General features: G+C 42.4%; 1 protein-coding gene across 2 annotated transcripts in view; it reads right to left on the bottom strand.

Annotated features, from left to right (window-relative positions):
• sema6bb (sema domain, transmembrane domain (TM), and cytoplasmic domain, (semaphorin) 6Bb) overlaps positions 1-16,493 on the bottom strand; it is a 111,123-nt gene that overhangs the window by 30,515 nt on the left and 64,115 nt on the right. For both annotated transcript variants that reach the window (XM_026346058.1, XM_026346060.1), the window contains exons 6-13: positions 13,398-13,496; positions 11,485-11,575; positions 10,863-10,982; positions 9,949-10,037; positions 8,981-9,198; positions 3,682-3,813; positions 3,136-3,285; positions 2,275-2,454 (exon numbers count right to left, since the gene is read on the bottom strand). In XM_026346058.1, the coding sequence (XP_026201843.1) occupies positions 2,275-2,454; positions 3,136-3,285; positions 3,682-3,813; positions 8,981-9,198; positions 9,949-10,037; positions 10,863-10,982; positions 11,485-11,575; positions 13,398-13,496 (1,079 nt within the window). The remainder of the gene's footprint in view (positions 1-2,274; positions 2,455-3,135; positions 3,286-3,681; positions 3,814-8,980; positions 9,199-9,948; positions 10,038-10,862; positions 10,983-11,484; positions 11,576-13,397; positions 13,497-16,493) is intronic.

Below are 16,493 nucleotides of genomic sequence, written 5' to 3'. Positions count from 1 at the left end.
TGGCCATCAAAAACCAGCAGCCCTGAGCTGAAACGCCTCTAATTGGCAGCTAGAGCTCTGAAAGCCGGTCCTGACCTGCCGCCATGCAGCAGGATTTATACCATTTTATGCACATGTGCCCTCATGCATGAGTTGTATGTGGATGGTTTATGGTAATAATGTTGCAGTGGGGCCAGAGTCATTAAGAAGAATCTATCATTCTGCTGAGGCCAAGCTGTGAGTCATTCTTCACAGCCAATATGACTAAAGGCAAGGAAAAGGAGGGGAGATATGTGGAGAACCAAGAACAGCCAGTAGGAGGAAAAAAGTCTCTATTAGTGTTATCATCTGCTAGTTGGCCACCAGCCAGTCACAAACCAGTGATTTCTATCTGATTCTGATTCTATCACTAACACAGTCATCCTCTTTAAGGATACATAGAGTACTTTGTGGTTCATTACAAGACAAAGGCATCACTTTGTCTGTCAATGTGAAGTGAGGCTGGCCAGGCCTGGAGCTTAAAAGGACAAACAAAACCTGATGTTGCTGTGCTCTGTCTCCTGATTAGCTGGTCGCCTGCTGTGATAGCTGGACTGTCACTGACCACCTGGTGGGCTCACCATGCACACCAAATTACCTCTCACACTGGCCCCAGGCCACACTAGCTCATTCATCACACAGTCCCCTCATTTCATTTGCCGTTGCGAGCCCTCATTTTGTCGTGTCTCAAGCAGAACAAATAAGCTAAGGCACATATTCTAAAGAGTATTTCCAATAGGATGGGAAAGGAAGGACATTTTTTACTAAATAAGAAGTGAAAGAGTATAAGTAGATACAGTAGACTGCAGCATAGGAAGAAAGTGTTTTTTCCCGCTAGTTGGTTCAAGAGGTACTACTTTTCTCCCTTACTGTAGAAAGAAAAGGCACATCTATCAGGGAACGCAATTACCACGGCATAAATGTAGTGTTTAGAAACATGTACTTTCTTTTAAAATGCCTCTAATTAGCCTTGGTGAAAGATAATCACCAGCCAAATCTGTGTGCATCTGTGTGACTTATCCCCCCACCACCACCACCACCACCACCCCCCACCCTGCAGCTACCCATCATGTGGAACACCGCATCTCAACAAAGAGCAGAAATGAAGATTGAAAACGCATTGTGCCCGGTGTTCATTATGTAGTGATGTGCATCCGACGTAGCTGCCTACTTCATGCAAAATGCTAATTAGAAAGTGACAAGAATCCCAATCCGCTCCGAATCTTTTGTCACGATCCAGATATTGAATGCGATTCAACTTCAGACTGAAGATAAAGGGTCATTTTCCCTGACGGTGTGCAATTTTGGTCAAGAATAAAGATAATGGGATTGTATCATCATTTCCTTACTTTTTGATGTTTTCCTCTTAATACCATTCCACATCATGTCTCCACCTCATTAGAAGCTGCTCAGATTTGCCGATAATGAATATTAGCCTCTACTGCTAGTCTTTTTCCGTTTGCCCTATTTGTATTCTCTGCACGAGGTTGCATCGTCTCAGCTCCGGCACAATTATGTGTATCTCTCGTGGAATAGGTGAGGTTTTCTGCATAATTCAGGACACGTCATGTTTCCAGGACATCTCGTGTTTTTTTTTGTTTTTTTTCCTTGAACTCTTTTTCTAGACATTTCACACCACCAGCTCCCTTCACTGCATAAATATCAACCCCAGAAGTGATTTAACCCTTTTCAGGTCACTGCTGTTATGAACTATTTTACATCAGATTCTCTCAAAATAAAGTTCTGTTCTCTAAAGGAATAGTCTGACATTTTTGGGAAATTTTTTCTTCAGTGAGGGTCACATAGATCCAAAGATGCCACACTCATTTCTCATTTCTGTCTATTACGTATGGGGTTGTGCAAGCAGACGGTTAACTCATCTGAATAAATGGAAACGGAAATAAACAGCTAGCCCGGCTGTGTCCAAAGATAACCAAATCCACCTACAAGCACCTTTAAAGCTCTTTAATTAACACATCAGGCGGCATGACAGAAATAACAGGACTCCAGGAAGTTACTGCACACCGACAAGAAATAATAAAGGCAACATAACGCACTGTGCAACTACTATGTGTCAACTTGACACTTCAGTTTATGCATGGATTGAACAAAGAGCATATATGTAATTATTAATGAGGTGCTAGCAGGTATTTCTGTCACTTTTGGACAGAGCCTGACTGACTGTTTCTAGTGCTGAGCTTACTGGCTTATCACTAATGCTAATAAGCATCCTCGATTCAGCATTTCCTTTCTTACTTGTCAGGGTTGAATCCCTCCAGTTCCTCCAGGAAGATGTTGCTGTTGGTGACTGTGTTGTCCTGGTTGGGCATGATGAGGAACTTGAGGATGGTCCCCCTGCTCGATCCGAGGAACAGGACGGTTCGGTTTCTGTAAGGCCCGGCTTCTGTGTCCACCACAATCTTGTTCAGCTGGTACCTACACAACAGGAGCGAGACAGAGAGAGAGAGAGGGCATGCTACTTTAACACATAACCACAGAGCTGTGTGGCTCATTTGGGATTTTTCCTCCATGAAAAACTAAAAGCATTCTGAAATAGCTCCTGGAGGCAAAGAGTTTAGGATTTAAGTACATTACAACTGATTGGTTTAGGTGTGAAAATACAGACCCTTGTGAGTTTAGATCACAATATGCCATTTTCTCTTGAGTCGATGTAAGATGAAATGAATTCAACAGAGAACAAAATGCTCACACATTTGCATAATAAACTAATTATGGCAGACATTCAGTCGTTAATAACATCAGTCAAGTAAATGGGCTCGGTCTGGAACAATAGCAGAGTGTTGCTGAACTACACATAAAACTGTGTGTATGAGTCAACAGACGAGAACAGAAGCCATGTTGTGCCGGGTGTTTAATATTCCTTATACATCCAGTCCCCATAATCCCCTGGTGGTTAGTCGACAGTAGGACTCAATACAGTAGTGGAAACAGACACAGAGATAGAGAGAAGCACGTACACATGGTATGGTATGAGATATACTGTAATGTACTACTACTACCTGCTTTCCACTGCAGACATTAACACCAAGCCAGAAAAACTAGTACGTAAACATACTAACCCTAGACACAGAGTTGGTGTTTTGAGTTCAGTCTTACCTGACCATAGTTCTGACTATCCAAGGTCTCTGTCCGAGTGACGGGATGGCTTCATCCATCAGCGGATGGGTCTTTACAAAGTTAAGCATTTCATCAGGGAAAGAATTGGACGAATTAAACCTCGATCCTTGAACAGCGCAGCCACCAGGTCTGAGAACAGCAGGTTTCAGCACGAGTTAAACAGAGAGCACAGAGGAAAAGTGGCATTTTCACACCTACAACAACTTCAGGTGAAGATATCTTCACTCATATACTGTTTGTAAGAGAGAACCAAGTTGAACATAAGCTGAACTAACTTTCAACAGGCTGTAATACCACATGCACTATCTATCTGCACTGTATATTTACCTATAGCTGGTGTGTGTGTGTTTCTTTTTCGTCTTTTCCATATAAAATCTAAAGCCTCAACAGGAACTGTGGCTTACATCACACATTTTCTAGGCCAGGACCATGGAAAACTTCATTGGTCGTAATACTGTTTTCTTCTCCTAATTCTCTGATAACAAACTGAACACAGGTGCATAAACTATTTACAGCCATCTGTACCTTGGCTTAGGTATGAGTTCATCTGGAACAGGCGTCCAAATAGACTCGGGTGATTTCTGCTCCTTGAACCTCCCATCAAACACTGACGCCAGCTGCTCCATGTCAAAGGCGCACACCGCTGAACCTGGGATACTAGAGAAATGGAGACACAGAGTGGTGAGACAGTGGCAGATTGAGACAGAGACTCCTGATTGACAAAACACTTTGAGCTGATACAAAATGACTGTCAGTCGTGTGTCAAGTGGGCTTTACTTAGAGACAGGGGTTCAGAAAGAATAAGAAAAGGGAAAAGAAAAGATAAGGTAGATAATACTTTCCCTGAAAAATAGACTGTGAAATACGAAAACGGAAAAAAGTTAGAATATAGAAAGTCAATTGAGAAAAGGGAGAAAGGGGAAGGCACCCAGTGAAGGTGACAAATTGGATTTGGGCTGTTCATATTTTGACATTCAATGCTTGAACACAAAGGAAATTGTTATTGAGACAGAAAGAAAGACAGGATAAGATAGACGCTGTCAACTCTGTGGGCGGAGAATAGATATGCAGCAGATGCAATAGATAGATACGGCCTATGAAAAGAACTTGGCTGGAATTCCTGGAAAATAAAACAAAATAGGAAATGAGTCACCGAATATTCTGACTTTCACAAAGGGGAGGAAGATTCTCATAAAGGAAATAAACCTAACAACACATTCCAGTGAAAGGAGCCCAGTGCACCTTGGAGGCTGTTTTAACTCATCGTGAACCCTGGAACCCGGGAACAGAACATCTGCTCCACGAAGTGTCCATTGGCCACACGCAGGCACACAAACAAACACAGGCAGACAAAACCAACAGAGGGAGAAACGTTCACGCAAAGTCTTTCTCTCCTGACTGATCCTGCTGAGACGTTGTTGTTTTGACTACAGAAATGAAGCACAGCGGAGAATGAAATGAAGAGAGCAGTGTCAGGAGGAGATAAGGGATGAGTTTTAGAAAAACATCCCGTGTTTCCTGCTCTGAGACTCAACTCTCTGCTCTGAATGTGTCCTCATCAATGACTAATGATGTGCGTGGTCTGTGAGCTAGTGACTAAGTGCTGATACTTTAGCAATACAGTGCGCACACATTGAATAGGAGGGAGACTGAGTCACCTGCAACCTGCTGCTACATGAATCCCACACATTTCCCATCTGCTTCTTTCCATCTTTCTCTCATTCCTTCAAAAAGAAATAAACATCCAACTGGTGATTTGATTTGCTGTGTTCCGACGATCATGTGTTGCTCTTGAGTGCCCCTGTGAAAGCACAGAAGGGTTTGCTGGGCCCCAAAGGCTGGATTTTGGTAGCAGCAGGGATCCGTGCTCTCCTGATGTGCCATTTGATCAGGTCGTGTAGTCTCCCTCAGTACTTATCATTCATAGGCAGGGATGTGACTCAACCCCGGCCAGAGCGGTGGAGCTGCGGGCGTATCTGCGGACGATACGGCGTGTCTCTCAGGACAGAGGGCACCAGATGTTGTGTGTGACATGTCTGCCAGCTCTGCACCAACGCCAGCTCGGCTTCCCTTCTCTGCCTTCTCCAACCCCTCTGCCCCCTCAGCTATCTCTTTCTCGCTCGCCACAGGTCACTGGCTTTGCCCCCTGTCGAACTGACTAACAGTATTTAGCCAAAAAGGCCTCCGGCTGTTTTTCTCTGAGTTCTCTCAATTATTCTCATTTTCATTCTGTAGTAGTCCCTCCTGATGTTATTTCTTAATCCATGTGTGTTGATTTTGTGTACACAGATTTCATTTCCAATCATGGTCTCAACTATCCTCCATATTTTGACACAACTTTCTTTCTACTTTCTGTCCAATGGCATTTGTCCTTTCTCCACTCTTTCTCCTTGACTGCGGCTGAGTGACAGGCAGTCCAGACTAGATGCATAGGGTGTCGGTCTGAGAGAGCTGCTGTGGAGTCTAAAGTACTTCCTCACTATTTAACAAGCTCCCTGACAGCTTGGAATAACACAGTCCTCATGGACACATGATGCCACATAGGAATAGACGAGCAAGAGGAGAGAAAGGTAGGAGTCAAGGGAGGTTTCACCATCCTTTAATTAGGAATTTAAGTCTGATAAAATAAATGTTATATATATAATGTTATACATTATCATTATAAATATGAAATATTAGCCTTATTATGTGCTTAGAGCAATTTAAACAGATAATCACACAATTTCCTGTTTTCTAAGGTAACTATCATGTTGTTTAGAAAACACAGTCCAAATATGTAAACTTTGATCAAATAATTCATATTAAACTATTTTAATTAGGCCTCAAATTCCACACCCTCCCACTCCCTGAACTTCTAGTTTTTAATCTTCATTTTTAATATTATTCCATCCTTTTTACCCTTTTCATACATTCACCCACAGAACCTCAGGTATGAAGTGTTCTTTCATACCTTTCCTTGACCATTCACGTCACGTCCCTGTGGGTTTTCTTTTCTCTCCCTCACCTGACTATCAGTGCCCATGTGGACTAGTTACCAGTTCTGTAACATGTATTCCTTGTGACATGGCCCTACTGTCAACTATATGTGGTACGCTTTTTCCAGCTGTCTACATTACTCTGTATTTCTTTGGCTTTTCCACTTGCAGGCCTGGGGGGACTAGCTTGCACATCTGCACATCCTCCCCTGAGTCACACTAAACCTGTTCTCCTCCTTCTCCTTGTCCTCCCCATTTCCCTCCTCTGCTGTGTTTTCCCAGAAGGACATCATGCTGCCTGACCCAGTCATATGGGATTCAAAACCAAACACGGCCTCCCACTCCCAGGATGCACTAGATTTACTTTACTTTGTATGGGATGTTTTCCTTGCATTCCTGCACAGCTCCATTAAGCCTAATGAGCCAATGTCAGTCTGCTACAGCAGCAATAGACGTTTTCAGCTGCCAAAACATCAGCTATGCAATAACAGAAATGTTTGTTTTCAATACCATTTCAGCACAGCTGGATGACGGTAAGTTGTGTCTTTGACATCTTGGTGCTTCTTTTCTGACATAAGCCGACTTGTTTGAGTTGCTAAAAAAAGTAGAAAATACTTTCTAATAATAGGAAAGCTCTTCTTATATTCATTTTGAGCCTTGGACTTCAGAGTTGGGTGCATAAAAGAAGGGGCAACTGGTGTTTTATAAACTGTAAGCAGAGTTTGAAGTTTGCTGCAAATGCAACTCACTAACAGTTAAGTGTGGGCACAGAAGGAGGTGGGTAAGTCTGTGCTAGATCCCCAGTAAATGCTTGACTTCTTTTTGCCATTTCCATAGAACAGTCCCACATAAGCTGCACAGGACCAAATGACAGGACCGAATAGCTATTCCTCCACTCACAGGTCCCGCTTCATGCTGCTTTCCCTGCACGCTGCCAGCCAAAGCAATTTGTCTGGCAAGCACTCAGCCAGTGTGGCGCAGTGGGCCACACGAGGCCAGTAGGAGTTTTGCAGCTCACCTCACACGTTCTCTCTTTCTCTTTGTGTCCATTTTCCTCCATCACACATGTCCTTATCCTTCCATCTAAACCTCCTTTTCTCTCCGTCAGTCTGCTGGCAGTTCTTTAAACTAGGAGCCAGTAGCAGTTCGCCGAGGCAGGGGTGTTTGTGTGTGTTCAGCTGGTTCTCCTCTGTGACTTGTTGTAAATGCTCTTATCTGGGAACCATTGTTGGTGTGTTTGTGCACGTGTGTTTGTGTATGAAAGTGGGAGTGTGTGTGTGTGCATGTGTGTGTGAAGTGTCCATCTGTCTCAGCAGGCAGTGGCCCCCTCTTGCAAACATGCAGATAAGATGCAGCTGATGAAACAGTTTCAGATCTCAGAGAGCTAGATGCACATGTTGTCCATTATTGACATTACTTGTCCTTGAGCTTCTCATCCATCTCTCCTCTTATCCACCACCTTCCTCTTTATTCTCCTCCGGCTTTTCTTTTCTGTATTTGTATGACTTTTCTTGTTCTCTTGCTGGGAGGTCAGCAGCCCACTGCTCTGAGAAACTGTCCTGCAACTGCTAAAATTTTTATACTCTAAGAAACAAAGAGATGATATTATGCTGGAACCACTGACAGGTGGTAGTTAATGCTGCTCACTGCATTTAAGTAAGAGACTGTATTGATTCCAGACCGGACTCAAATAGCAGGCAGTTGCAAGTTTTTCTAAGTGTTCGCCATAATGTGCTTGCACTGCCTGACACAGTAAGTGGTCTCTGAGCCGCTCAGATACAGTATGGGGAATGGACCATCAGAGAAAGAGTATGCTGAAATCTCTTCTATGATTTGAGCCACTTAGCCTGCAATATGCTGCAGCAATACTTTCTTTTAAAGCCTAGAGTATATGTTCATCTATGTGCAGTTTGCACGCTACATGCAGGATGTTCCTTCAAACACACACACACTGCGATGTCCATATATTGAGTATTATAATCATATTTTTCTAAAGTTTAAAAAGATAATTTTAACATAACATTGTCTGTTTCAGTATCTTCACACAAAGCACGATAAGTAGATTACTGCAACTGCATTGGAAAGCAGACATGGGAATCAAAAAGCTCTTGTTTATTGCACTCAGAACAAGAATTACCCGCTGGCAATTTTCACCCTCATTTCAGACTCAACACTGTAGTAGTGCATGGTTAGTACTGAAATAATCCCATATTTATGGCATGTAAAGGCTCAAAAGTAAACTGTATACTTTATGAAACTCAAAAATATTCTTGTCACATTCCCTTCGTCCCTTTATTCAGATTCTCAAGTTTGCTGTTGTCTTGTCTTTGGTTTTGAAAAAAAAAAAAACAAAACTCTTCAGTCTCCAATAATCCCCCATTTACCAGGCAGCGCCTCTCATCTCCTCTCCTTCCTTCTCCTCTAATCTTTTTTCAATTTAATCGTGCCTTTCAACAAACCACCCGTTTGTCCTCAACGAAGGGATCACATGTGTCTTAAATTACTCTGTACCCCACAATCTTCACCTCCGCACACAGCCTCTTTCATTTCATCTGGACCTTTCCTTGGCCTGTTGGAAGTGATGCTCTGTCCGCCTCCATAGATGAAGGAACCAACTCTGGTGGTCCACTCATGGTGATCTGTGCGTGTAGCTACACACTGCTTAGCTCAAATAATTAACTCAAACTAATAGAAAACCATCAAATACTGTACATATATGCCTTAAATCAATGAGTAAATGGTTAAATAGAGCTAAAATTACTTTAAATAATTAAAAACAACAAACATTTGATTGTAATAGATTTGTTTGTGTTCTAGCTTGCTGGCAGGTCTGTGTGTCTATGTTGTACCTGTTAGCTGGAGTGGAGAACACCCCCAGGATGATGTCCCTGCCATGCATCCTGATGATGGGACTGGTGGAGTGGAGCAGGTTAAAGTAGAAATGGGAATCACCGGGCACGGAGCAGTTCAGACGAGCCTTCAGGAAAGATGTCCACTGCTTCTCAAGGACACGCTGAGACCCACCCTGGTCCCGCTTACACACCCGGGCCACTCGTGACACCACCACCTGTGAGTAGTTAGGCACAAAGAAGCTGTAGCTCACATTGCACTCTGCTAAGAAACCTGGGGACTTTTTGAAGAAAATATTTCCCAGACTCTGGGTTTTATTTTCAAATTTAAAAGCTCTTTTCAACTCCAGAGTCATTTGCATGCTATTTGCAACATGGAAACCCTGTTTTGACAGATCATTGTTTTATAATGGTAAATTTGATATCAATTATTCATGAAAATGTCAGTGCATCTTAGAATTAGTTCTTTGAACCTCCTCATCCACAATGATAATGCTGTTTAAGTATCAATTTACTCCGCTCTCTGTAAACATGTCAAAGCCAGGGACCTTGTGCAAGCACTTTTCCCCAAATGTCAATTGCTACAGTAATTTATAAGAGTAACAGTTCACCTAATGGTGATGTTTTTTTTATAAAGATATATCTCCAGCTCTGTTAAAGGTAAGAGATTTACAGAAAAAAAGATTCTCAGGCTAATACAGACATGAGTTGTTTGTTCAGGCTGTGATTTGTTGGATTAGATGTTCAGACTAATACAAGAATGAAAGGTCAGTGTAGCTGTGGGAAAAGTGTTGATATTGACATTCATATAATAACAGCAGGGAGATTTTAGACCAGCGTCTCCGTTCATTGTGTTGCATTTTAACAGCGCATTCACATACTGCTCTAGAGTCCTTTTAAAAGATGCTCTGAATGGACCAGAGAGTTCAGAAGGAAAAGAGGATATTTCATCAGAATGACTGCTATACCTTCTCCAGGTAATTGAACTCCATGGCTATCTCTCTGAAGAAGAAGTAGATGTGAGGTCCCCACTCCACAGCGCTGACAAAGTATGGCTCTATATTGTGAGGGAGAAATAGTGAGAGGCAGCACAAAATGGTTGAAGTACTGCACATACTGTGAGAAGTGCATGGAGAGAAAAGGTTCTGATGAAATATAGAAGGATCCTGTGAAAGCATATAGCATAGAGTGTCTCTCTTTGCGAATGCATCATTCACTCCCACAACAATGAGGTAACATGAGGGCAGTGAGAAAGAGGCAGAGGCCATGCTTAATTTCATTACATGGTGAAAGGGGATTTCACACCAAACAATAAGCGCATTATGACTCCCCGATGTTTCTGAGAAATGAGTTTCATGCTATGCATTTTGGTGTTAATACCCTCAGGACCGGTTACAACCTGTATGTCTTTTCAAAAGTGCTATTTGTCGGCAAGTGGACCAGCAAGATGCCAACAAATAGCACTTTTTGAAATCCAATGACCTGGATGACTGAGAATCTCCACAGACAATCTGTGTGTGTGTATTATATAGTTCGTACTGTCCCACTGTCATTGTTAGGTTTGACTGCAGACTGACCATGATGTAAACGCTCCCTTCTGTCAAGGAGCGGTACGTTTGACAGCATTGTGTTCAGTGACCTGAACATAAAGTTGTCAGCCCGCTGACTCAGCCCTCTGGTACTGACACATGTATTGATCCTGCATGCTCCTAAGTAATGTAGACACACACTCAACCTATCAGACTGACAGCATCAACAACAAATGTACTGCACAAATGCAGAGACACTGGATAAAACACAAATAAACATGAATATAAAACACCCATGCACACACACACACACACACACACACACACACACACACACACACATTTGTAGGTACCTCTGAACCACTTGGAGTCGTGCTTGACGGTGCGAAGCGCTGGACTGTCCCCAAGGCTACGGTAGATCACCGCGTCAATGGCCAGAAAGTCTGTCACTGTGCCTGTAAACAGATTCCCCTCTGACACAAACACACACACACACAGACACGTGCGCACAAGTGAGTGAGTTGGACAGACTGCCGAGACCATAGCATAACCGCAAACAATTAAAACTGGAGTGAATGTTGCTGTTTTCTGAACGTCCTGCGTCATAAACATGAAATGATTGGCCAGTCTACAATGTAATTGCCGTAACATAATTGCACCTTTGCAGCACTCCCACACAAAAACAGCGTTTTTTACTGCTGGCTAATATCAGATAATGGGCTAATGGCTGAACAGTAATGGCTCCCTACAGTTCCAGCCACAAAAAACTGTTGATTATAGTGAAGTGTTTAAATCAGATGAAGTAAACAAGAGGAATAAAACTGGAGAATTAAAATGATTCTGCTTCTCTTTAATGGAGGAACAATGAAATTTCTCAATGATGCTGCAATCACTAAACTCTATGGGACAGATCATAGTGTCACGCCTCAGCGTGATCCAGGCTCATGTGCGAAGAGCCAAACAATTGTGTCTTACCTGCAAACAGTGCCACGTTAGCATGCTTGGGGTCGTAAGGACACCTGGCCATCCCACTGACTGTGTCTCCCACCATCTCCAGAGTGTCTCCCTTTTACAACACACACAGAAACACACACAAATGCAGGCATCAATCAGTAAACTCCAAACAAAGAATATGAATGCATCTATAGCAGCATCGTGAAAACAAGCCACAAGAGAATGGCAATTAGGGAGTGTTACGGTAAGTGCAAACTAATGATTCACTGGTGGCAATTAGCCACAGCAGCAACAACAAGAGAGTCACATTCTCATGCATAAATAAAACTGATAAACACACACACACACACACACACACACACAGCCACATAGAGGATGACACACTCTCCCATGAATTTGTGAATTCACAGCTCTCACATGACCATGCACGTGCAGTATATACAGGGACACCTCTGTATCTCTCTCTCATGTCATTGAAACAATACAGACGGGCGACAAATAAAAAAGGAAAACCTGAATAAATTAGCGGAGAAGCATCACACCTCTGATGCAGCCACACAGGACACAGTCAATGAATGCTTTCATGAATAGTAAAATGTGAATTGCATGTTAAGGATTTTTCTATCACCAAAACATAACCCAGCTGAACACCTATGGCAGATTATGTCATGAAACCATCAAATGAGCGACACACCGGGATTTTATTAGCGTGCAAATCAAATACTTTCCCCTCCATCCCATCCTCCCCTCAGTCTACTACAGAGTTTGCGACCCAACACCTTACTAAGACACTTTATGTACTTTTCACCTGTCTGTAAACGGAAGTCACAAGCAAGCTTTTTCAGCAACACAAGCTAATTCTCAACCTTGGTAGAAAATGAAATAATTTATAGGTGTCATTTCATTAAAACCCGGCTATAAATAAAACAGTAGCTGGCATCACTAACTAGTCCCCAGAGAAACAGCCTATCAGGCAGAGACAGGTGTGTTATACACTGTTGAAGCATGTCATTAGTGGCTGACAGATAATGGGCCAGCTACGTCTCAGTGTTCTACTGTTGCGCTATGTTTGAAATGTGAGAGACTGAAAATAACATTTAATCTGAAAAAGCCTTTGATAGCGAAAGGAGCTTTTTTTCTCCTTCACTCTCAAACTCAACCGCCTTCATGCCTCATTTAATATTCCTGCAGAGTGACGTGAAATCAGTCGAGCCGGCGATTAATATTTATGTGTAGTTTTTTCTGCCGCAAGTTTTCAAATTGTCAGTGTAATTGAGCGCGACAGGGATTTGTTGGGAAGGAGTAGCTGCTGAGCTGCTGGGCTGCTTGTTGGAGGATTCAGGTGAGTTGGTGCTGAGTGGATACAAAACTTCGGAGACCAACAAACAGGTTTTGGACAGAGTGGAGGAAATATTCAGAGTGCACTGTGGTTCATTGTTTGAGCACTCAACCCTCGTGTCTCACTTTTTCCACCAGCAAAAGAAATCTAACCAGGCAAACAAGTCACGTCTCGACACTTCTTCTCCTCACCTCTCCCACTTTGTGTTCTTCTTGATTATCTGTCTCTGACTTTCAATGATAACAAGCGTGGCAGACCACAAAGTTTAACCACTGAGAAATAACAACTGTTGTATCTGAGGAAAACAAGCCACTGGAACTGCCAGACAACACGAATAAATAACTCCTAGGAAGGAAGTCAGCACCACCTTAAGTGCTGAACGAACACCTTTAATCAAGCTGTAAATTTTCACCTGAACAGACAAGCTAATTGTGCTACGGAAGCGAGGCACCTCTCCTGGAAAATAAGCTGAGCCGCTTATCAATTACTGCACGTGATACCAATCATTAGAACGTATGCATGGATGGATCAGTCACACATTCAGGACAGGTACAGCTGTACTGTAATAGGGTGTAACGTGTTTATCTTTACTTACAGTATAGTTGGCACATAGCGGGTTGAAAGCATTGGTCCCGCACACAAACAGGCCTCCTTGTCTGCTGAGCAGAACCTTCATGAAATTACGGCACTCATCCTGCAGCAGAGGCAGAAAGAAAAAGAGGAGAGTTTAATATGCAAGAGGGGTAAGACTGAAGAGAAGGAAGGCGAAGCGATGGAGTGAATGGAGGAAAAACTGGGTTTATTTTTCAGCGACTGATTATCCAAACCGCTCTGTGAAATGAAGCTTTTCAGTTGCCTGATGTCTTGAATTATCACACCATTAACGCTGTCAATCATATTGATACAGTCTAAAGAAACCTGCAGAGACTTTAAGCGTCTACCCTCTTCACACATGCACACACATACAGCATTGCACACCCACAAAGTTGCCGTTGATTGACAGACGGTAACCCGAACCAGCCTCAGGATTTTCACACAAGCAATGAGATTTAAGGCTAATTTCTTCACTATGAGGCATCAAACTACATGAAACCCATTTAATGACTAAATAAAGCAGAGTCACAGTTTTATTCTGCCGTGCACGCTCTTCGAAATGAGGAGTCGTGTAAGCACGGCATGACTTAATAACTACTTTTGCCCCACAGTGCCAAATAATAAATGTTGGTATAAAGAAACTGAGGAAATGACTTTCAAGTAAATCCCCCTTTCTGAACTAATGTATAATGCTGCAACGTTCATAGTTGAAATTAGCAAACGCTTGTAACTTCTGACTTAACTTGCTGTGGTGATCACACATTTCTGAAGAGCAGGGGTTGAATTACTTTTACTTCACTATTTTAACCATTTCACTTTTTGCTATTTCAAACAAGCATCCAGTAGTTTTATAAAATATTGAAAGTTTGGCCATTGTCAAACTATTTAGCTATTCTTCCATTACATATATCTAGCTAATAGGATAGTCTTAGCTATATTAACTACTTTAGCTATGTAACCATTGCTATTTTACTATTTACCAATGAGTCTGTAACTTTTAAGATATATATTTCAACAGCTTATCTGTGAAGTCTTGAAAAATATTTAAACTATTTATCCTTTAAGATAAACATTTTACTACTACTTTTACCTAATGTAAGAAGTATTTCCACAAACCTACAGTATGGACAAACTGGCTTTCCACATAATTCCTGCAAAAATGTGTTGTGTTGAATTCATTTTAAAATGAAATGTAAGAACAAAATAAATAAATATGTCACTAGTCTATGAAGTATTGTTTGAGTTTTGGATTTTATAGTCTGAGGAGGTAAATATAACACCTAAACATACAATATGGGCAACACAAAAGGCTTTTTTCTTTCTTTATCATCATGTGGTCCCTCAGACTTATCTGAGGACCTCATGGGGATTCCTGATCCACGGGTTGAGAGTCATTATCTCAAAGGATTTAGAACCAAAATGTAACATGATAATGAACAAACAGAGAACCTGTCAACACAGGGGTGATTGTGTGTGTGTGTTGGAATTAACATGTTTCTCCAAAGGCATTAAACCTACATTCTAGTCATGGCCTTTGACTTAAGAAGCTAAAAGTACCGACAGCAGTGTGTGTGTAGAGTGAGTGATGATGTACTGTAGATCACTGGTGGACAGCAACCAGCAACCCCCTCCTCAAACTACTCGTGTCCCAGTCAGGATGGCACCAGCTCTGCCACACACACACAAATTAGACTTGTGTAATTGGTGTAGACCTAAATTCACGAACACACCCACTTGCACATACCAGATGGGGTCCACTTCAAGACCACCACCCACACTGATGTCATCGGAAAGACAAGTAGGGCTGGAGCAGAGGTGCTGGTGATGGTGATAGTGTATGTTGAATCTCAGTATGTGTGTGCATGTGTGTGTGTGTGTGAGTGTGTGTGAAAGAGATCAGAAGGGAAGAAGTAACATGAGAGACGGGTGAGTGTTATTCCAGATGCTCCACCCTGCACCCCTCTACCCCTCCACATTACCACTTCACTCCCTGCAGGGTTCTCGATTTTCAACAGCAAAAAAACAGGAAAGGAGGAAATGTTTTCATGTGTGAGTGTAAAGAGTGTGTGTGCATGTGTTACATGAAGGGGGTGTGTCAGCTGTGAGGTGTAAATTCCTAGTGGTGCGGTACTATGTGACAAACTATGGAGCGACACTGAAAGTATATGTGTGTGTCTCACACCGTCATACAGCATCTGTTCTCATGTGTCTGGTGCATATATACTGCATATGTGTGTGTGCGTGTGTAGGTGCCTATAGTTAGTACGTATATCCATGTTTCACAGCACAGATACATGTTCATGTGCAAGAATTATTTGCATGCTGTTTGTCTGTGGGGTTTCAGTCTGTCAGCATGATTGGAACTGTAATCACAAAGCCAGATGAAGCACTCTTAATAACAACCCAGTTCCACTGCCAGCATCTTAGAGAGGGGAGTAAATACTCGGAAGTGCCAAACCACTGCACAAATGTACTCATTTGGCAGTGCTTGAATGCATAAAATGAAACATTCATGACTACAAGATAAAAACAAAAGTCCAATACATCATAACATGCAAACTATTGAGCTTTTGTTGCCATTTGCACTTACAGATGTGGTCACAATTAATCTCCTGCTACATACATGTATTTGGCACTTCACGATATGGATATTTTTTATTCAAAGCCCAAATTCAGTCAGCAGGATTAGGGTCTTATTGTGGTTTCCATATTAAAAAAGCAAACCAATTACGAAGGATCAAGCAGTGAATCACTGAATTAAACAATTATATATAAATCCAAATGGTGTGTGTCCTGGCTGGTGCCTCTTCCTTCTCCCCCCTGCCTCCTCCCTGTTCTCTGCTCCCTCACTCCCTGGGCAGAATCCAGACACAACGCCACCTGTGCTGGCTGGCAAGCCTTCCCCAGACTCAGACGACTGCAGCTCTCCTGCTCTCTCCCCCCCACCCCCTCTTCATTCTCCACCTCCTCTTACAGAAAGTGGTGGAGCTGCTCTAAAAAATTAATCTGCAGCACAGATGAATTACACAGGAGTATGGGCCTCAGTGCAAATATAGACATAGTTGTGAATGAAGGTGAGATTTACAAAACGTGTGTG

The sequence above is a fragment of the Anabas testudineus genome, chromosome 4 (assembly GCF_900324465.2).
Source record: "Anabas testudineus chromosome 4, fAnaTes1.2, whole genome shotgun sequence".
NCBI lineage: Eukaryota > Metazoa > Chordata > Actinopteri > Anabantiformes > Anabantidae > Anabas > Anabas testudineus.
This window is presented reverse-complemented; position numbering and strand designations above follow the sequence as displayed.